This window comes from Chlamydotis macqueenii, chromosome 9 (assembly GCF_036417535.1).
Source record: "Chlamydotis macqueenii isolate bChlMac1 chromosome 9, bChlMac1.mat, whole genome shotgun sequence".
NCBI classification, from domain to species: Eukaryota; Metazoa; Chordata; class Aves; order Otidiformes; family Otididae; genus Chlamydotis; species Chlamydotis macqueenii.
The window spans coordinates 15344033-15365005 of NC_141564.1; the positions used below are offsets into that span (position 1 = coordinate 15344033).

At 45.1% G+C, this 20973-nt stretch overlaps 1 protein-coding gene across 3 annotated transcripts; it reads left to right on the forward strand.

Annotated features, from left to right (window-relative positions):
• Positions 1-5990: 5990 nt before the first annotated feature.
• Positions 5991-18334, forward strand: TMEM207 (transmembrane protein 207). Of its 3 annotated transcripts, XM_010115683.2 has the most exons (5): positions 12297-12380; positions 14182-14219; positions 14639-14683; positions 15116-15258; positions 16236-18334. In XM_010115683.2, the coding sequence occupies exons 1-5, from the start codon at positions 12306-12308 to the stop codon at positions 16382-16384; spliced, it is 450 nt and encodes a 149-aa protein (XP_010113985.1). In that variant the 5' UTR covers positions 12297-12305; the 3' UTR covers positions 16385-18334. The 3 variants fall into 3 exon arrangements, with proteins under 3 accessions (XP_086610963.1, XP_086610964.1, XP_010113985.1); XM_086754837.1 differs by lacking the exons at positions 12297-12380; positions 14182-14219 and adding an exon at positions 5991-6189; XM_086754838.1 differs by lacking the exons at positions 12297-12380; positions 14182-14219 and adding an exon at positions 5991-6189 and having other exon boundaries at positions 14639-14674.
• The last annotated feature ends 2639 nt before the right edge of the window (positions 18335-20973 follow it).

A 20973-nucleotide genomic window follows, 5' to 3' on the forward strand; every position in this document is an offset into this window, starting at 1 on the left:
ATGCATTGGTTGGGAGCTCCAGAGCCTGTTTCATTCTCATGGTTGCTGTTGCTGGTACGTCTGAGATCTACTGTACGACACCAGATAAGTCGTTTCATCCCTGCAGTGATGGCAATGAAGAGAGGCACTCAGACACACGTGGGAGGCAGCCCACAGCCCCACGGTGGCAGACCCGCCTGCATGCTGCTCCAGCACCGCACTGCCCTGAGGAAAGCCTCCATCACTCCCCGGTGAGCCAGGCCTTGAGATTTCAGCATCCTGCTGGCAATGCCAGTCTTCTGAGGCAGCAAGACACAGAGGGCTCTTTTGATTAAAAATAGGTCAAGATTTAATTGAAATGAAGATACATTTTCAGATGGGCAGAAATTTGAACCAGCATTGAACCTTCCCTTTTTTTCCCCCATTTGATGCTCATTATTTGAAAGATGTGCAAAATTTCTGGATTTATGGAGTTGATGGTGACCCAGTAATGTAATAAAGCTCTCCCCTCACTACCCTCTCTCCAAAAAATTTCCTGAAGATTTATTCATCATTTCACACATCACTAAGTAAACAACCCCCTTCCTGTCACTGGCATCATGGACACTTACTGCATTATTGTGTAAAGCAGAAGGATCGCGGTACAAAATTGTATCCTTGAAGTATCTCTGACAGGAGCATGGAAACCAGTTCAATTTCAAGCATAATGAGATTAATTTGCGAGTCACTTATATTGAACCTTTTGTGATTTTGCTATTCTCCCCAACAATTACAAGTCTTGAGTAATAAACAGTGTTATTATATATAATAGGGAACATTTCCATGTCTCTCTATGCAGTGTGGTTGTAGAGGATAGACTTCAGCTTGATTTTTTTTCATGTTTTCCAATTAGATGACCAGGCTTTAGTGTACAAACCTGTTTGGTGCAGGTTTCCAATCATGGCTCCCTAGCAACAGAAGTAATGTAAAATTAAATTGATAAATGATGCTCTAAAAAAAAAATGAAGATCTCCAGCAGAGAGATTAATTTGTGATGCCCTTTTAGGAAAGATTTATGGGATGTGGTGTGCATTTGCTATCTGCCAAGTGCAATTCTTCATCACCTGTGTACACAAGCTTTGCAAAACTGTTTTCTGATGAAGTGTAAAGTTATATCTACTCACCCTTCCCAGCTGGTGAAGATAGACCTACCCCTTTGTTAAAACTCACCCTGGCTGCAGCCCTGGGGAGCCCTGGCCAGCCTGGGAGATGGCAAAGCTGTCACTCGAGGCACAGGCCAGCTGCTGGGTGCTGGGACATCGTCTCCTAATGCCCGTGGCCCTGATACTATGGACCAGTGCTCTCTGTCACCAATTTCTGCCATGCTGTTCCACTTCTCTTCATTCACAAGAAATCGAACTTATAAACAAAAAAACCCTACAACTTCCACACCCCAGGCCCTGTTTTATAATTCTTCCTCTGTCCTTTTCTCCTCAGTTCATTTAAAACCATAGTTTGAATCCAGCACGTGGAACTTGTTGAGACCAAGTCTATCCATTTTTGGTGATGAGAGAGGGATTGGTCCCTCCACTCAGAGGGCCAGGTGGCATGTCCCTGCCTCCTATGAGCCGGTTCTTCACGAAGGCTTCATGTTGGGCAACGCTGAGACAGACCAGTGAGGGGAGGTGGCAGGAGTAATGAGGTTTGGGGTGGACCTCATGTACACAATGCCATGCCTACCTTTCCAAGCCCACCCGGGGACCCTGCCTTTATATACCTGGAGAAGACAATCAATGCTCAGGCCAACACATAGCTGCAGGTGGTTTTTCTGGGCTGAGATCCCCAACCATTTCCATGGCTTTCCTCTGGACTGTCCTGACATGTGCCACTGCCCTGCCTGACTTCCAGCTCCTTCACAGTGAAGTCGCTACTCAAAAGCTACTTGTTTTATAGCCTCCAGTTCCCTTTTCCTTTTCACTGATTGCTTTATATTGCAGGCGATTCTTCTGACATGTGCACTTTATCAGTTTGTGAAAGAAGATGGGTCAATGGGTGAGCTCTGAATAAACAGCAAGAGCCCAAAATTGGAAATAGGGATTGCTCTGCTGAGCACAGTTCTGGTGTTCTGGCTCCCACTACGGCCAGAGGAAAGTAAGAGAGTCATTATGAGTTATGTTTCTTCCGCATTTCTGTTAGCATGAATCTAGTTTATGCATCAAAATGGAAAGTCTTTCCAAAAAAATACTTCATTGTTCTGCAAATTCTCCTTTTCCATGGTGATGTCCAATTTCTTTCTGAATTGTATTTGGCTCTTGTCCTCAATAATTTCCAGCAGCCTTGTATTTCACAGGGTATTTATATACTGGCTGTAAAATCTTTTGATGGGCTTTAAAAGGTTGGATTAAAGGATTTGACACCCGTGAACTACCTGCCAGTTGGCTGCCAGTGCCTTCTAGCTTCATTGCCTTCTGTTGTTACTATCAAGCAAATTCTTGCCCAGAGAATGTTTCCAATTTCCCTTGATGGTGGTAGTGATTCTCAAAGCACATTCAGGCTCTTCATCTTTGATAAAGACTGAAACAACAATCCCAAGCTGGCGTCCATCACATCAACACATCTACTCCCATGGGATTGCACAGACTTGAGCTATGCCCCAATCCTTTCCCCTGAAGACAAAAACATTACAGATGGAAGCAGCCACCTCCAGATTAGTTGTTCCATCTCCAGGTGAACTAGTCCATCCTTAGGTTAAGTGTCCATCTGCTTTCCCAGACAACACAGACTTGAACTTTATAACATGTTCTCCACTCCCCTTCTTAACAGGTTTTATAGCAGAACTTATCCCTGCTTCTTATTCTGCAAGCATAACACATAGACTAACGAACAGGTCATCTGCTCCTGGTAGTCACCTCATGCCTCTCATGACAGTCTTTAGTGATCTTTCCTTGCTATGAAGAATGACATACATTTTCCAGTATCTGTGCAGAGTAATAGGTGACCATGGAGTCTCTGCAGCCAAAACCTTATTTCTTGTTTGAAAACACAGTCTTTCTAGCATTATTTGCCCAACAGCCTGCAAAACAACAGAGTATGGGTCATCAAAGAAGTACAGGAAGCCCAACTGACCCATTGATTTTAGTGGACTGGATCTATTTCAGTGATGCTCTTACTGGTCTGGTTTTTTTTTTTAGAAAATTACATAAAAGTATTCCTAGACTTCTTGTGAGCCCAAACAGAACCCATGTTTTATCATAGAACAGAGACGAGTTTGTGGCTCCCCCTCACATTTAATTTCACCACTCACAAATTCTGTTTGTAATGTTTTGGATGTAGGATTGTGTTTCCCTTGCTCCCCGCTCTCCTCAAGCTCTTCAGGCAGACAGCAGCTCTATCACAACTGGGTGTGATGCTGGAAGTTACCTTCCTTCAAGGAAGACAGTTTCAAAGTGGAAGTATACTCGGGGTAATTCTAGATTATTGAATCAAGTCTTTAACCTCAAGAGGTAATGTGTGCTGTATTTTATATGGAAAACAATTTTCCCTGCCAGATGAAATCTTATGGCAGAGCATCTCTTATTTTATATAGCTGCTTGGGCATTTCTCTATCTTGGGATTAACGGTGATGCTGTAATTTAGATTCTGCAACAACGTGAGACAGATGGATTTACAGAGTTGTCAATCTAGCCACATACAGGTGGCTTTGCTTTAACTGAATTTAGTGCTAAGGAAAGGAAAAAAATTATGAAAGTCCTTCTCCACCTGCCTTCAGAATAAAGGTCCAGCTGAGGCAGGACCAGCCACTTTGCCTTCATCGCCCATGCTGGCAGTAACCGCAGGTGGGACAGCAGAGGAAGGGTGCCTGGGTGTGCTGTCACAGCCTGCACAGCGGAGGAGGGAGGTTTGCTGCCTTGGGGTGCCCATCCCAGGGCTTGCACTGAATGGCAAAGGGTTGTGAAGCAGCCCAAGGGGAGCTTACAGCCCACTTGGGAAGTCTGTACTGGAACGGCATTCGTTTGTATCACCTAATCTCCTACAGAAACAGGGCAGTGTGATCGTATGACTGACAGAAGTCCATCCATCTCATTCCTGTAGCTTCATAAACTGCTGACCATTTTTATTCTGATTTGAATCATCTTAAATCAACTCAAACATACTAGTGACTTCCTAAAAGTTTACAAAAAATAGCTGACCAGTAGAAAAGAGAGAAGTCTTAATGGTCCCCTGAGGAGGAGGATGAGTTAATTATAAGAACCTTAGCACAATATGAGTCTGGGGCTGTCAAGCTGAGACCTCAAGTGGGAAAGGACCATCTCCCTAATCGGGACCAGCTTCTCAGTCTTACCCAGTGCAGCAGAAATGCCAGTCTCCCTGCTGCCTCACTCGAAGGCTGGCCACCCTCTCTTTTTTTTCTCACTGTGTTGGCAGGAGATTTGCGAGTACATCACCATGTGCCATTTCAAGCTTCATTTGAATAAGCGTCCCATATAATAGACTTTTATAGCTCTCTTTCTGTGAATTCTAAATTAACGCAACTAATTAAAATGTTCCAAAGTTTTATGTAAATAACTAATTAGCATTTGAGAAGGAATAGTAAATTCACAGATGGTTGTGCTCCATTGAGGGCTCACTCTGCTCACACTGGCTGTAGCTAGTGCAGTGTTGTGCCCCTGGTGCAACATCTTCCTTGGCAGGAGCGAAGTGCCCGGGTTTCACCCCAAGGATGACCCAATGCCATCCACAGTGCCTGCAGGCAATGGGAACTCTGCATCTTGCAGGATTAGGCCCATTCTTTCTGTCCCCGACACCAGAGCTTGCAAGAGTGAGGAGAGCATGAGAGGATGGATGAGAACCTCAAGCAAGATGAGGTCTGTGTGCAGGAGATGAGGTGGGTGTCTGAGCTGTGATTGTCAGTGTTCATACTGGTGTTGCTCTGTTACTCCAAGGATTTTCATCTAGAAAGCCTTCCCTGGGCATACCTTTTAGGTGTGCAAGCTGTGATACTTAACACAACGCAGCTGGATCCAGCCCCAGCGCTACCACTGAGTCCCTGGAAGACTCTGTTCATCCACTCAAAGCACCCCAAGAGGCAATGTAACTAAGCATTTTCTTCTCTCGTAGGACTGGGGCTAATCAATGTCTGTAGCATAGAGAGAGACTCAGGGAGAGGTGGTGCAAGAGAATATAAGAGTGGGGAGGAAGAATGGAGAGGTCTAAAAAAATAGATCCAGATCTAATGCTGATTGCTTTCCAGCTGGAATTGAGAAAAATGCCACTCCTTTGACATCCAGACTCTCATGTGTATCAGGAGTCTTACACGGATACAGCCCCTGGCACCCTACACAAAAACTGCAAAAAGGAGGAAAGAGTTTACAAAAGTAGCCAGCTGAAGTTGGCTTACTCTAGAAGAGATATATTATCATCAGAGGAAAGGGAGGAGAGACTCTTTTCCCCTCTTATTGAACAGGCCCTACACAACCACCCTCACCTGCCTTAAGGGCAGCTCTGAGCACTTGCACCTTTTGCTTCCAGAGCTGCAAAGGCCTGTGGGAGATGGGAGATTATAAAAACCTGCTTCAGGGCAAGCTAAGGCTCTCTGGTGAATTTGAGTCAGATCTCTAGAGAGGGGAGATGAGTCTGGGAAGATTCATATTGCTAGAAAAATGCTGCTTGGCCAGAAGGAAATTGAGGGAGCAGAAGCAGGAGTCAGCAGGGAAATCAAAGGGTGAGTTTTATGGGATAGGTTAAAAGAAAGAAGTGTGCAGAACCTTACTGTTTGGATGTGTTGCATTGAAAAACAGAAATGTGTTCTTCAGACATGTTACCGGGGGAAGATATAAATGTGGGGGAGATTAAGTGAAACAGTAAAGCTAGTGGGTGATTTGCTAGGTGAGGGGGAGAAAGGGCTGTACTAAGTATGCCTCTTGCATGGTCTTATTTGCAATTCCTGCCTGCCCTGGAAGAATCCCCCATGTTTCTCTCCATCTGTTTATACAGGCAGCAAACTCTTGGAGAACAGGGAAGAAAATGTGAGCTCTCCACCTGGTATTCCAGCCAGCGTTTCTCGCTCTGGAGAGGAGGTGAGTTGAGCCAGCTGGCCAGAGGGCAGCTGACAGTGCTGCAGGGCTCTGGAGGATGACATGGAGGGAGAGCAAACCCAGAGGAGCCTTGCCATCTCATCCCAACCCTGAGCCCACCTATGCTGCTGCAGCACGCTTGGGGATCACAAGGCAGGTGGGTACCCAGCATCTCACCTCAAGCATCAACTCACCACGTTCCCAGGCAGAGCATTTGAATTTTCACCTGTCACAAGAGGAACATTAGAAAGCAGCCTGCTGTTGCTGTGTTTCTTGAATGCATAAGTGCTGATGTTGAGCCCTCCTTAATTCTGGGTACACAGGTATTTGGCTGCAGCCTGTCCTGAGCTGACTCTGCCTGCAAGAAATGAGGGGCTGAAATCACTGCTCTTCCCTGCCTGGAGCCCAGGTGGGCTGGGGATGCTTGGTAGGGGACAGGCTGCCCCTGAGGCCCCCAACAATTCAAAAGAAGCCCATAAAGGGCAACTGGCAAGGGTTCAAAATGCAAAGAAAGGCTATAAGCAATCAACTGTGGCAGCAGTCACTAGGTATTTGGAAAACCTGGGGAAGCCTTAGGATGAAACGTTAGCAGGTGTCTTCCTTTAAGGGCACAGCACATGGAGTTTTTGGTGCCTGGGGTCTGGGAGCTACAGGGGGTTCCAAGAGGTGTGTTTGTGTCCCTGTGTCCGCATGGCCCCTCATGCAGAGCTGACCCCTGGAACATGGGGCTCCTTGGTGAAGTAGCGCATGTACCAGCTGGTGATGACCAGCAGCATGATGCATTTCAGCATTCATTGCTAAGTGGTTCTGCCTGGAAAATTGTCTTGAAAAATGTGTTTCAGGATGTGCCAGATATTCTCATGCTAATTTCTCAGCCAAAACCTCCCATGTGGTATCCAGTGTGATATCAGTAACTCAAAGGCAGGGGAAAATGAAGCCTCTCTTTTCTTTCAAGCAATTTATTCTCCTTTTGTCTTTTTGCATCCAGCAGCTAAGTAAATTACAGGGATTAAAATACAAAAGACATTTTTTTTAAACTGTAATTTATTAGCTCCCAGCAACAGAGTAACAAAAAATAGGAGAAATTAAGAAAAATAATTAAAACCCAAATATAATTTCTAATGATTGAAATACAAATACAATTTTAACTGATTACAGTAAGAGGACCCGTTTGAGCACAAAGAGCCAGTAGCAGGCTTCAGGATTCATGTAGCAGTAATCAGCTTCAATTTCACATACAAAACACTAAAGGGGAAAATTTCTGCTAGTGATTACTTCAACTATATTTCTGGTATATTTCTTCTTCCTCTTTATTCAAGCTGCTTTTAATTTTTCCAGCTTTATCCTTAATTCTACTTTTCTGTTTATCAAGTCTTGAGGGTTATCCAGCCCTTTGAACTGATTTCTGACATGCTCTGTGGGAGGTACGGTGCCTATCTGGGGAGCTTGTGAGATGAAAGGTCTCTTACACCCTTTTTCCAGAGGTCTGTGGCTATGTGGGAAGTCAGTTACAGAGCTGGAAATTATCTCAAGTCCTAATGTATGAGTCAGAAATAAGAGAAGCACCTACTAGGCTTAGCCCTGTTATTTTGGCACTTTTTTTTCTTAGGATACAACTTAAGTTTTCTAAACAAAACTCAACTTGGAAAAAAAAAAACCCAACACTTTTCTAAATTCTTTCAGCTTCCCATTGCCCCACCAAAACACAGATCTTCATAAAACACTGCACACTGTTTTCTGTTTTTAATGGTGAGAGCGGAGTCACTACCAGTCACAGGCATACACAAGATGCTAGCTGGAATGGTGCACTTCTCAAAGTTGTTTCCCCCTGTGAATTCCAGAGTAATAAAGCTCCTGCTTAAATCCTTTAATGTATGCTCAATATTTCAGTTGTTGCAGTACCTATATCAGGTGTAGATTGCAGGGTTGGAACAGCAATTCACAACAATTCACAGCAATTTCTCACAACAGCTCAGTGGACTTCGTACTTTGGATAGTTTTAAAGTTTTGACTTCCCATTAATGTAGTTTTTCCCAGATTTCTGTGGTTCTCAGTCTGGGATATACATGCACAAACAGGAGAAATCTGTTTTACAAATAACTAACCTAAAAGGAAATTCCTTTAGCCTTTTGCCAGGCAAAAGGCTTCACTGACATAATTTTCTACTGGATTATCGCTACTGATACACCAAGACAAATGAAAGGGCTCTCTGGACCATCTGAAGCCGTGGAGGTAGCTGCAGTTGCCTCAGATCCAAGGGTGACCAGCAAAGCCTTGCTCCTGAGGAGGATGTGGCCGAACAATGTCATCCTTGTTTGCACTCATTTAAATCAGTGCCCGGAGTCTTTCCTTCCCCCTGTGCGGCACGTCCCCCGCACAGGCTCACAAAGGGCTGTATTCATCAGTGAGTAGCAACTAGTTATAATCCTTTTGAAAGTCAACAGGCTGTGCCAGCTCTACCAAGGCTTGTTTTAAAGAGGTCATCCTTCCTTGCTTGCACAAGCCTGGGGCTGTCTCAGCTGGCTCCTCTACTTGCAGGTGGGTTCAAGCATCTAAGGACCAACTGAGGTGGTTTCCATGGGGTAGGAAAGGACTTCTTGGGTCAGCAAGTCCTGCTGAAGCAGTTATATCCCCTGTGGGAGCTTGATAACTTCCATCCCAGGAGCCATTTGTTTTCGTGCCCACACTCCTCCCACAGACAAGATGCTGCACAACCTCGCTGCTCCGGATGAGGTGAACCTTCTTTGCATTTCCAGCCTCAATTTATTCATGACCAGTTTGCTCCCATTTGTTCCCATGCCAGCACTGGCCATTAGCTTAAATAGCTCTCCCTGGTGCTGCATTTGTCCACCTCAGTGTGTTTGTAGGGAGCAAGCAGCTCCATACAGCTTTCATTTTGGAAGGATAATACTGAAGATGCTTTAGTTCTCCTTTTGCAGAGAGGCAATGCTCACTCTTCAGTCCTCCCCATTACCCTGCTCTTCTCTTGGGATAAATTGACTTTACCTGCCCTGGGCCTTCCCAGGACAAGCTGGGAGGGATGGTCACAGCCTGGCTGAGCCCAGATGCTGAGGATACAGCTGCAAAAGCCAAGAGTGAGCCAGCCATGGCAGCAAAGTCACATAAGGAGGGCAGAGCTCCCAGTGGACTTGGGCTGGAGGAAAAATTGGTTGTGGTGGTGGTGTGAAAACACTGCAATATAAAAAAAAAAGCCAGTGCATGCTTAATTAACTCTTTTCAGTCAACCTTCCTGTAGAGAGCAGGGCTGCCCTGCCTTTCCTTGTCTCCCTTTCAGAGCTCATCTCTGTGCATTCTGCATCCTGCCCCATGCCCTTCCCTGCGTCTGTCTCCTCCTGCTGATCTCCTTTCTTTCCTTTCTTTCTGGAAAAGTCTTTCACAGTCCCAGTTTAGACTGTACTGGGGGGTTGATCAAAGCTTAGCAAGGTGACTGCTTTCCCAAAAGTCATCCCCAGCATCCACCAAATGCTCTGAAGGCAGCTAAGGAAAAGCTTTAAACAGGTTTAAATTGCTAGCTATGCTTATGAGCTGCCAGCGGCTCTATGTGGGCTCCTGTTTGCCAGTAAATTGCTTCCCACTCTCACCAGAATACAGAGGTGCCCAGGGTGTTTCCTGAAACTTTGGCTCAAACCAAAAGCATGACTGAAAATTATTGTGTGACACAGAAGCTAGCAAAGGCTGTCACTTCTAGTGCACATACGTACAGTAATGAGCTCAGTTCCTGAAATTCAGACCCCTAATCCAACCTCAGCCCTGTCAAACTTGACAAGTTAAATCAGCTGCTCCCAAATTCTTCCTGTCTTCCAGTTTTGCATCCCCTCTCATGAAGCCAAGCAAAAGCTGGCCCCCAGTGGAGGTGGTTTCTGTGGCAACTCTAAGAGTCACCCTTTGGATGATCCTAGAGCTTCACACCTTCCTCGCATGGAAAGGACCAGGCACTTCAAGCAAGAAGATAATGGACAATCATAACTTGCTGTATGTTGTAGTAGTCCATGATGCTGCCTGGGAGATGCATTTATCACCTAGCAACAGCATAAGGTGACGAGGAAATAACAGATTTTTAATCTAATGGCCATGAGTCAACATCTGTCAGAGAGCAGCTTCCCAAGTCCACTGATGAGGTGGATATAACTGATTGAGGAGGCAAGAGATACCAAAGTTTTCATCAGCAAGTGGATGAGGAGGAGGGAGCAGGGGTTACCTTTCATGTATGTATAAATATATGTGTATATATATATCTCTTCATGTGGGGAAAGACAAAAAGCCTAGAAAAATTGCTCAAACTGGAGAGCAATACTCTCAGTATTGCGAAACCCTGAAGGCAGCAGTGTAGCAGGGAGCAGGCAGGGGGGTCACAGCCCACCGTGGGTTTTGGTGCACCTTTGGGCTTTTAGGGCCGGGTCCTGGCTGGCTTAGAGCAAGGGCTGGGGCTTTTTATGACATTCATGTGTTCAAGCCGCTCAGCAGTTCACAGACAGAGTTTTCCTGCTGAAGCGGCAGCTCTTTTCAGTATCGGGATCCTCTCTCAAGCAAAAGACAGGGTTGTATGCAGACCCCCTCTCAGTCAACTCTCTCCTCCCAACTTCATTACCAAGAATACAGGGGCAGGCTCCACAAATTGCCACCACCACTTGAAACCTCTATATGGGACCAACCAGCAGCAAACTTCAAAGTTTGCCTTTAGGCCAGGGAGCTGAGCAGTGACCAAATTAAATTCTTTCCCTTTTCTTGTAGAAATAGACCCAGAACAGATGCTATGCATTATTTTTCAGTACCGGGAGCTCATTTTTATACCTGCCCCTCAAAATACTGGGGATGATCCATTCAATAGCTCTAAATTGGAAGCACCCTGGATGCTGGTGTGAGGGAAGCAATTGTGAGAGGAAGAAATCTGAAATTAGTTCATTGATGGATGATCTCTCTGAAGCCTCAAATTGTAAAAGTCACAAGGTTTCCAGCAAGGCTGTGCACATTTTTATACTGCAGGAGCTTTTTCTTTTAAGAAAACAGCTAAGAAATTGGTTTGGCAATTTACTGTTGAACAAAACGGAAAAGGATTGGTCTGAACCAGGACACCAACATGTTTAGACCATTTATACTGTGTAGCACATGCCCTTAGCACCATTATGAGAGATGCTTTCTCAGAGGGCATAATTTCAGAGGCTTGCCTTTAATTAGCAGAAAATAAGCATTTGAGAACACAAGGGTTTGGACGTGGTTCATGCAAAACTTTAAAAATAAATAATGAACCTGGGTTGAGTGTGTGCATCAGAGTTGATTAGACTTCTTGACCTTTTAGTTGAAGCAAAGCCACAGAGGTATACCTCAAGAGCAGCTTAGCTTTGTCAATCATTACTGAAGTAATGGCATCACAACATAATGTCTAACTTCTGAAGTGACAGCTAAACATATTCATGGCAACACTCTTTGTGTTAAATCTGGAAGAACCACAGTTAATGGTGCATTTCAGCCATGGGCTGTAAACTTCAGTGACAATCTATTACTGACCGCCCAACAAACCGGGATCGTCCGTTCTGCAGTGAGCAGAGCTAAGGTGCAAACCATCTCTCACCCTGTTTAATTCTGTCATCCTGGATGTATCTGTTAGGATTAAATTGGTCCCTACGTTGTGCAATGAAACGTTGTATCACTTATGAGAACCACTGGGGATGCGTAGTTTTTCTGATGCATTTTCCTAGCAAACCAACCCCCGGCAGCTGAATGACAGCAGTAGAGGTGCCGGTGGTGGTTGTCTTAGGCTGGGAAGAGTTTCCTTCGTCCTTGGTGTGCATATTTGAGATCGTAGGCACAGTGCATGGGAGATGGATGGAGGTAGCATTACTTTTCCTTTAATACCAGAACTGCAGCTGAAGGTAATATGTAATGAAAGCATGGCCTCAGAAAATGATCTCCAGTGATCCTTTATTTGTAGCAGGTCCTGTTAAATACAGCCGTGGGTTAATATGGAACTAAGCCTCAGCAACAGGAATTTGTGAACAGCTATGAAAATACCGAAACAACTGCAAGGTGCTGACCTTAAACTAGTGTTCCTTTAACTTCTAGCAGCTGTTTGAGTGTGTCCATGCAAACCCGAATTCGTTCCCCAGCTAGCGGTAATTTCTGAAGCACGGGAAGCCATTGGATAACGTATTCTCTGGCTGAAGGCACAATGGGCAGAGAAGTTTTAAAAGCTCCAAATACAGAGGATAAAACACTGCTGCAAACAAAGTTCTTCCTACATTTCTCCTGCTGGCGATGAAGAGACCCAGAGCTTTGTGTTTCACTTCATGGATCACAGGAACTGGAGTTCTGTGTTTAACCTTCTTCCAGGTAACCAAACCCTTCACCGGGACCAGGCTGATTTTAAGGATTTTGTGGGGAGAAGATTTCAGCTTTTATAAAATTTATTCATCAGCCCTTTTTAATTTTTTGGGGAAGAATTTTTTAAGAACCTGATGAATTTGGGGAGGATTTAATGTTCAAAACAATTCCAATTAATGCAGAGAAAACATTACTGCCTTAATCCTTTATTTTGTCTATGGCTATTGGAATGGAAGAGCACGAGTCTTCAGCAGCAAGGGTGGGTGTTTGGCTGCATCCATAGATCACCGCCTCAGAGCAGAGGCACTTTGCTGCAGTTTAACTACGCTAAGGTAGCTCTGCTGAGGTAATTTGAAGGATGATAAAAGAGAGTCCAGAGGTTGTCATTCAGCCATGAAGAATACTCAGGGTACACATAATCACAGCAATCAGCTGTCTGTTTTTGACCTGTTATTCTAATAATCAGTTGAAGTGAAAAAAAAAAACTTAAAATATTCTGCACAAAGGTGCATGTGTGACATAGCAAATTAGCTCCGTTTTAAAAGGACACGTCTAGAAGAGTTGAAGCTTCTGTCTTTTTCTCTATTCCTCATTTGGATTTCAATCACTCATGAAATTTCATAGATAATGTTTTATATGAAAGGCTATTATACCTAAAGACCTCTGGTGAAACTAGGGACTGAAAGGCAGTGTGTGCACAGGATCAGACATGTTGTAGCGATTTGTGGGGTGATTTCTTGCTGTTTACAGTTCCACAAGCTTTGCACAACAAAATCCTTACAAAGAAGTTGTGTTAATTAGACGTGTAATATGAGATCTCTCAATTATACATATTTGGTACAAATTTCTAATACAGAATGCAGCTTTTCAGTTTGGGTTAAAGAAAGTAAAAAATCTCTGAGTTTTGGATATATGCAGAAGCAAATCCAAAGTAAAGTAATGATTTACAAATTACATTCTAACAGTTTTCTCCAATAAATAAATCTAAATTCTTTCATCTTACTCATTCTACTTCACAGTGTTATTGCGATTCTGTACCTGATCTGAAGTTTTTTGTAGCAAAGTTGGGCAAGTGTTATAACACATCTAGTGCGAGTCAGCCAAAAATTGTGTTAAATTTGATTCAATCATACCGATGAACCACTCCTGTTACTTTTTGCCCAGGTAATCTGAAACTGAGCCTAAGATCAACAAGGCTTGCAATAATAAACTTGCTTGAGTGGAGAGTAGAAAATATACCTGAAAAACAAGTTTAAGGTTCACATATTTGCAATACCTGAAACCTGATTCTGGGATTCATGCACCGCTCTATCCGAAAACAGGAAAATGCTAGGTAGAGAACACATCTGGTCAAAACAGCTCAAATTTACAGCTACATTCACAATTGGCTACTGGAAAATGAGCTACAGACCAAGAATTTGGTCATGGGACTTTTTCAGCAGACATCTGAATAGCAAAGCCCAGTTCTGTAAACAGATCTCTGACACCTGCTTGTATCTCCCTGCTCTTGTCCTTCCTTCTTTCACATCAAAAGAAACACTTTCCCCTTGGCCTAGCTTTCTTCTGCAAACTATTGAATTGAATGGAGCTCTCAGTGAGGTTATCCACCGGTATCGATATGGGCTGGCTCAGACCAGAGATGTGTGGAGACAAGAGCTCAGCCCAGTGCAGAGGTCTGGTTTTCACCCTGGCAGGAGCCAACACCTGCATGGCTCTTCCTCTCCAACTTCCCACTCCAAAATCAGTAATTATACTGGTTTTTAAAAAACAACACGTATGTGCCCTCTCTGATTTACATGTGTGTTTTCAGTTAGCAGACTCTGAGTCCGACTGTGAGCTTGACGAGAGGTGAGTGTGGCTCTCCATTTTCTCATCCATAGCTGCTCCCACCCTGGGCTCTTTCGGGGATGCTGTGCTCCTGCCTGGCACGCTGGCGCAGCAGAGGAATTGGAGCTTCCAGGAAAGGGCTGTTTAGTTTTTCTTCCAAAAGAGGAAAGGGAGGTTGGCAATCCTTTGAGTTTTCAGCAGAAATGCTGGTGGCGGGTGCCAGTGTTGAAAGGCAAACCCATCGCACGCTGCTTTGTACATCATCTGCATCTGCTCCTGTCTACATAGAGAAACTTCTAATAGGGTTCCCTTGATGGAGAAAAACTTCTGAATCCTCCACTTACCGATGATGCTTTTTTTTCATATTGGTAGGCATGCATTGGAGCCAGTACGGTCCCCTCACACTAGACTGAAAATTCCTTTTATTTTTCCCTTGTTAGGTGCATCGAGCAGAACGATGAAAACTTTAGCAGCTGGTATGTGTGGTGAGTTTCTGATCTGTTTTAGAGGGAAAAACTGACAAATAATATTCTTTGATGGATGTACAGAGAGAAAGGCATTAAGAGAGACTGATAGCTAGAGAGCATTGCTCCTGGGCTGTCCCTGTGTTCTGTCTTTACTGACTAATGGGAATCATTTATCCATATCCTCCTCACTGTACACTGACAACTGAGCTGGGCAAAACTGATGAATGATTTCGGGGAGAAATGTTTGAATTTCCAGCCAGCACTCAGCACTGAGACATTGGTTTCCGGGGACTTTGATCATGTCCAGTACACTGATGGGGAAAACGCAGCATTTAACAGCTATTTGCGAAAGATGTTAATTAATATGTTAATTTGAAGCCATGCAGCCATCTGTCAGTGCTGCCCGCAGATGGTGATGGTACTGTTCCTCCCCTGCTGCCTCTGCCTCAGGTTCCTGATGTTGTTTTTCCTGGCCTTGCTCCTGTCCTGCGGGATCTGCTGCTGCCTGCAGTGCTGGCTGAAACGGCGGAGCTGCCTCTCCCACCGACGCACCCTGGCCGTCTTTGCGCTCAGCAGCTCAGATGTCTTCTCTGGTTAGTCCTCTCCCTACCTGCTGCAAGGTCCCACTGGCCCCAGTCAGCTTCCCATGGCCCATCCATAGCCCAGTAAGAGGTGGCCAGGCTTGACTGGGAGCTGGACTGCCGCTGAGTGCTGTGTTTCTGGTGAACAGCAGGGTGCACAGCTCAGGCATTTTGGGGAGATGTTCAGACCATGGACTGGAGGGCTTAAGCAATCCGCATCCACTTTTCCCCAGCCGTACCTTCAGCTGAACTCAGTGCTGTCCATGTGTGTCCACGTGTCCCAAAGGTGCCTATTCAGGGCTTGGCCACACTAACGCTGGAGACGTGTGGGACCTTCTCCTTGGTGCCGAGACACTCAGCAGCTGGACATACTCAGCCACAGGCACTGCCTGGGGTCAGGCAGCCCTTCCCAACGTGTGACCTGCATTCCTCACTCAGGCAAGACCTCATTAATGTAATTGAGCTACCCCAGTAGGCAACTTGACTGGCTGATACACTCTGGGGTCTGTCAAAAAGTTGTCTTGGTGGGTGCTGTTCGTCATGGTAGCAACCTTCAGCATTCCCCCAGGAGCACCCAGATTTTTGAGGACTGGATTATAATGACTATGTGTAGTAGTCCAGCTCTGACCTGGAGTATTGCCAGCAGTATCAGCAGACTGGGCCAGGCAACAGTCCCTCCAAGAACAATAAAGCTAATTCTGTCATTAGACTAAGCCCTTCCCAGAGGAGGTATTGCCTGCTTTCTGGGTGGTCATGAGCAGTGTCTCCACAGGGAGGACCCACCCCAAACCCACCCAAATTCCTCTGTTCTCACTTCTTGTATCTGGAGTTCATGGTGAGAGACTTTGTGATTCCATGCTTCAAAAATTACATCCATGCATTTCTTGTTTCCAAGTGGTTTGACAGCTCCTCCCAGACTCAGCCCTCTCATCCTCATGCTTGCTCTTCAGGCCTGTCTGCTGTACGGTTACACCTTTGTTTTTTTCCAGCAAGTGAAGCTCCTCAGTGCCTGTTCTCTGGATCTCCGAGCCCCTGCATGACTGCGGCGATGTCCCCTTCTCCTGCCCCACAGTTCAGCCTTGGGGGGACTGAGTTGCCTCCATCTTATGAGGATATTATGAAGGAAAACAAGCTCTAGACGCCACATGTTGGCTTTCTGCGATTCCACTTGTTTCTTCGTAGATCTTCCATTGTGCTACAGTACTGTGGGATCAAATCAATCTTTCCACAGTTTGGCCAAGAGATTGAAAAGCAGCACATATTTCATCTGAACCTAAAAAAGGAGACAAAAATGCAACAGAATAAATGCCAAAATCATGTGTTGAATCTGTCACAGGAGCTCAGCTTGGCATTTTGATAGGGCTCTAGATTTCAAGAAGCTCCCTCAAAGGTCTGTGTGTATTCAGGGTTTCTGGCTCAGCCTCCAGATTCATCTCTCTGAGGCTGCTCAAGCTGGTGCAACCCCCCATGTTTTAGGACCGAATGTTGATAAATGACTTGATAGTTACTTCTCAAACTGGGCCGCCTCCTTCACTCGGCACAGTGCCAACAAACACCCTCTGGCAAAGTCACGTTGTTCTAATACATTGTAATGCAATCATGCCACTCTGCGATGAAGGATCGTTTGCCACATTTAAAATATTTAGCACAGCATATCGGATTTGTCTAGTGTAAAAGGCAACAAATTTATGGCCAGAGGAGGGAAAGCAAGAGATGGGGATTATTGGGGGAGTAGAAGAGGCAGGAGCTGGCTACAGAACATGAAAAAAAAAAAAGTAAGTTTGCTCATTTCAGCTGTTCTTAATTTTGTGGTGACTGTCGCCAGCTACTCTTGCCCTTGCATTGTAGACTTATGGGCTTTGTCTGGCCCAGGCCCCACATGGCAGTTCCCCACAGGCATGAATTATGAGGTTAGGTATTTGGTGCTTAGCTACAGAAATTTATTAGGACAAAGAATGCTGCTTTCTTTGAGGTGACCGCTGCAGACAGAATGGGAAGAGCCTTCAAGAAACTATACAGATTGCCTTACACCTAAACAGGATGGGCTCTACCTAAGCCTTTTCTAGGAGGTATTAACCTGCCTAGCTCTCAAATTACAGAGGAAAGATGCCGAATTTCCCCCTTAGCTGGATTTCAGATGAAAGAAAAGATTTCCTTTGTTTGTCATGGGCAGGTCACTGCAGGATGCCCAGCCTGCCCAACCTCTCTACCTCTGCTCTCTCGATGGCAAGGGCTGGAGGCTGCAGTCAGACCCCTCTGGGTACAGAAGGTAGATGCTACACCTAGTACCCTGCACTGCATGCCCTGGAAGCCACAAGCTCACAAAGTGGGCAGCTGGGTCCATCTTAGGTACCCCAAAAGATTAACGGCAGCCCACAGCCTGCCTCGTGGAGCAGCTCCCCACCTGTTCAGTGGGGTTAGTACCAGTTCTGCTGCTCAGGAAGGAAACTGGGAAGATAAATCCACTAAAGGTTATGAAGTGCTTACATATTCTCGTAATGAGGCTATATAAGTACCTTCACTGGATAGAGAATTATAGCATATTTTGAGAGACAAATTCTCTGCCAGCACCACCGCAAATTATCTCCATAAAATCTTATTTTAGAAGCAGCTTTAATGTTTGACTCTTGTGTGAAAGGAAATAAATGTTACTGTAGCAAAATGAATGTTTGTGCCAGCAGGCTAAAATATTACAGGGTTTATTAATAAGGAAAATTAGCAAGTACAGACACAGCCGGTGGAGAAGTCAAGCAATTCCTGAGTGTCCTTTCACTGGCTGCAACTAGGGTTGCAGGTAATCAGCACCTCTCAGGATCAGACCTGTTATATACATAACTGCTTCCACTACTCATCCCCTTCAATTTATGCCCTGAAGCATGAGATTTGATTATGTTTGTCACTTCAGCTTGTGTACCCTGCTAGATGGCATTAAATCAGCCATCATTTCCTTCCCACCTACACACCACGCTTGCCTCCATGACCCCTTTGTGGAAGTGAACTCCACAGGTTGTCTGCATTATATGCTGCGTAAAACACTACTGTCTCCCACTTATTAATTGCTTGGCTGTAAATAAATTGCTGCCTTTAATTTCAGTGAATGTCACCTTCCAGTCAGATGACTGAAGAGGCTAACAAGCAAGAGCTGCTCTGGTTTCAATGTCTCCATCGCTCTCCATCCCTCTTTCACAAGGTCCAGTAAGTGGCATTCATTTCCCAGGTGGTAAATTCCTCCCCAAGCACCCAAGAGAGGGCAAGCATGGCTTTCGGCAATACGCCCAGGAGGCTGCTGCTCTTGCAGAAACATTCTTGGGAAACAGGTTTGTGTTTCCGTGCTACTACTGTGCATTTAAGTGCATCCAGCTTCATGTTTGGGGTGCTTTAATTATTCACAAAAGGAATGAAATTATTCCATCAAAATTGCATTGAGTAAATTATAGTAAAGCAAGCTACTGGCTGTCACAAAATTGGGCTCCAGCTGGAGTCACTAGTGTGGGAGAACCTGTGTGCTGTGGTACTTGTGCAACATGGCAGGAGCCCTGGGTGCTTCCGAAAACTGCAGAAGACCAGGACCCAGCTGTAAAAAGAGTTCATGTAGGGTTGCTTGGGGCATAAACTGACCTTGCCGCTGGCTTAGGATGGGGAAGGAGAGTACCCTGAGAGGGGGCTCAGTGGACACTGCTCTGGTCCTTGGCTTTCTTGTCACTAAAACAGAGAAAAGGATGGGTTCTTTCCTTCCACAAATGTATTTGGGATGGCCCCACTGACATACCGTTGCCTATGAAAGCTGCTTCTCCCAGCCTGCCCCCTTACTTCCAGGGGCTCCAGCAGAATGGGCAAGTTTTCTCCAGATCTGTGTTCCCATTCTTACAAAAGCAGAGCTTTTGCCTGGTGTCTTATGCTTTTGTAAGCACTCAGCCCGTAATGAGGGCAGTTAATGCAGTTTGGCTGATGTTTCCAGAGTTAAAAGGAAAGATGAGCCATTTCTATTATAATTAATCATCTTAGGAACTGGGTCTGCTTTGGAAAAGCACTTGTTCTGCTGTGACTCTCTGGGTGCCACTCATCCTCTGACTTATACTTCCTGCTGACTTTGAGAAGAAATGGCAAACTGCTCTAGAAAAACCCAGAAAACGCTAAAATGCAGATGTATTTGTGGGGGAACTTGTTGTCTGTAAGCCTTGAAAGGGGGAAACGGGAGCAGTGCAGAGAAGCTAATTGCTTGGTGACCATCTGGAAGCGAAAGACAAAGGGAATGTGGCAAGGCGCACGGCTGGACTTTCACCTCCACACAACAAGAGCTGAATAATAAAGTCATAAACTGGCTCCCAGGCAAAATAGAGCAAAACGAAAGGCAGCTGAGTTGTAACAGGGGATCGGTCAGGGCTGCCAGCAGAGTTGCAGATTAAAGATGTGATAATGATAAAAATGCTCCTTAAACTGGTTTTTTGTGGTTTTTTTTTATTGTCATCTGAAGACTCTGGATGATGAGCTAAAGGCTTTGTGTGGGGAGGAAGAGAATGAGGCCGGCAACAGATGCTCGCTCTCTTCGGGTCACTAGATGGCACAATCCTGGCTCTTTCCTCTCTCGCTCCAAGGCATCTTACAGCAGGGACACAAGAGCTACCGGCAGAAAATTGTTCTCCGCTCCCTGTAACAGTGCTTGGACAGAATATTTTGGTCATTAATCGCTTGCCCACGATACTTAACATATGCAGCAGAGCAAACTGTGGGGGTCCAGCCCCAGTTGAGAGAGAAAACCTCGTTTTCTTGGTGGAATTTTAAGTTTCTCTCTCTAAAAGTGTATAAAATGTCTATAAGTAAATGCATCTAAGCTGGGGATAAAGTCTACAGCTGTTGAAGGGCTGTTGCTGTAGGTGTCCACTGGAGTCTGGGGTCTGTAGCTACCAGGAAAGGTCTGGGCAGCCTCCAAAATCACACCCCACTTTCCCAAGGGCTGGTCCTGCTTGTGCTGTGCCTTTTGTGTTTCCTTATGGGAGAGCAGTGATTTCCCTCACAGGAGTCAGGGCAGGTCACCGGGCAAAGTACCATTCTGGGAAAAACTTGGACATGGGTTAGAGAAACATGATGCTCAAAGACAACTGCATTTATTATATCTCACAATGTTACAATACATAAAGAAAACAGAATTCTGAAGTAACATCCTTATCTACCGAAAATAATTGTTCAGATCTACTGAATTCACACAAGAATCACATTACAATGTGAAAAGGAGGGAAATCCATGTTTTGGAAAATATTCACGCAGCTGCAGTAGGAGAAAGTCTAGTTCACAAGGTCACAGCGAGTCCTAATGAAAGCTGGAGTTATTAAGAGCCCTTACGAACAAGGCTGAACGAGGTAGTGAGAGGACAAAATATTGGATGCAGAAAAGGACATCCATTGCAGATGTCATTGTTTTATTCTGTCTCTTACTTGCCTATACCAAAATGGGAAATCAATACCTATTTGTAAGGCATGACGCTAACTTAGCAAAGAGCTTATCTACAAGACTTTGCTGTTTTCCATAACCTGCAACCAGCCGGAGGCCTGGCAGGCTGCACCCAGCTGTGAGCTGTCAGTGGAGAGGGCAATGGGGAGCCCCAAGTTCAAGGAGGCTCCACAGGGAAGAAACTGGGGAGTCTCAGGTCTCAGCTAAGTCCCTGACTCTGCTGATACCCTGAGAAATGAAGCACTGAGACTGAGATGCCCAAGCAGACAAAAGTACTCC

Coding starts and splice junctions, on each gene's coding strand:
- TMEM207 (XM_010115683.2), top strand. CDS start 12,306: ATGAAGAGACCCAGAGCTTTGTGTTTCACTTCATGGATCACAGGAACT. Junction 14,220..14,638: donor GACTGTGAGCTTGACGAGAG/GTGAGTGTGGCT, acceptor TTCCCTTGTTAG/GTGCATCGAGCAGAACGATG. Junction 15,259..16,235: donor CAGCTCAGATGTCTTCTCTG/GTTAGTCCTCTC, acceptor GTTTTTTTCCAG/CAAGTGAAGCTCCTCAGTGC.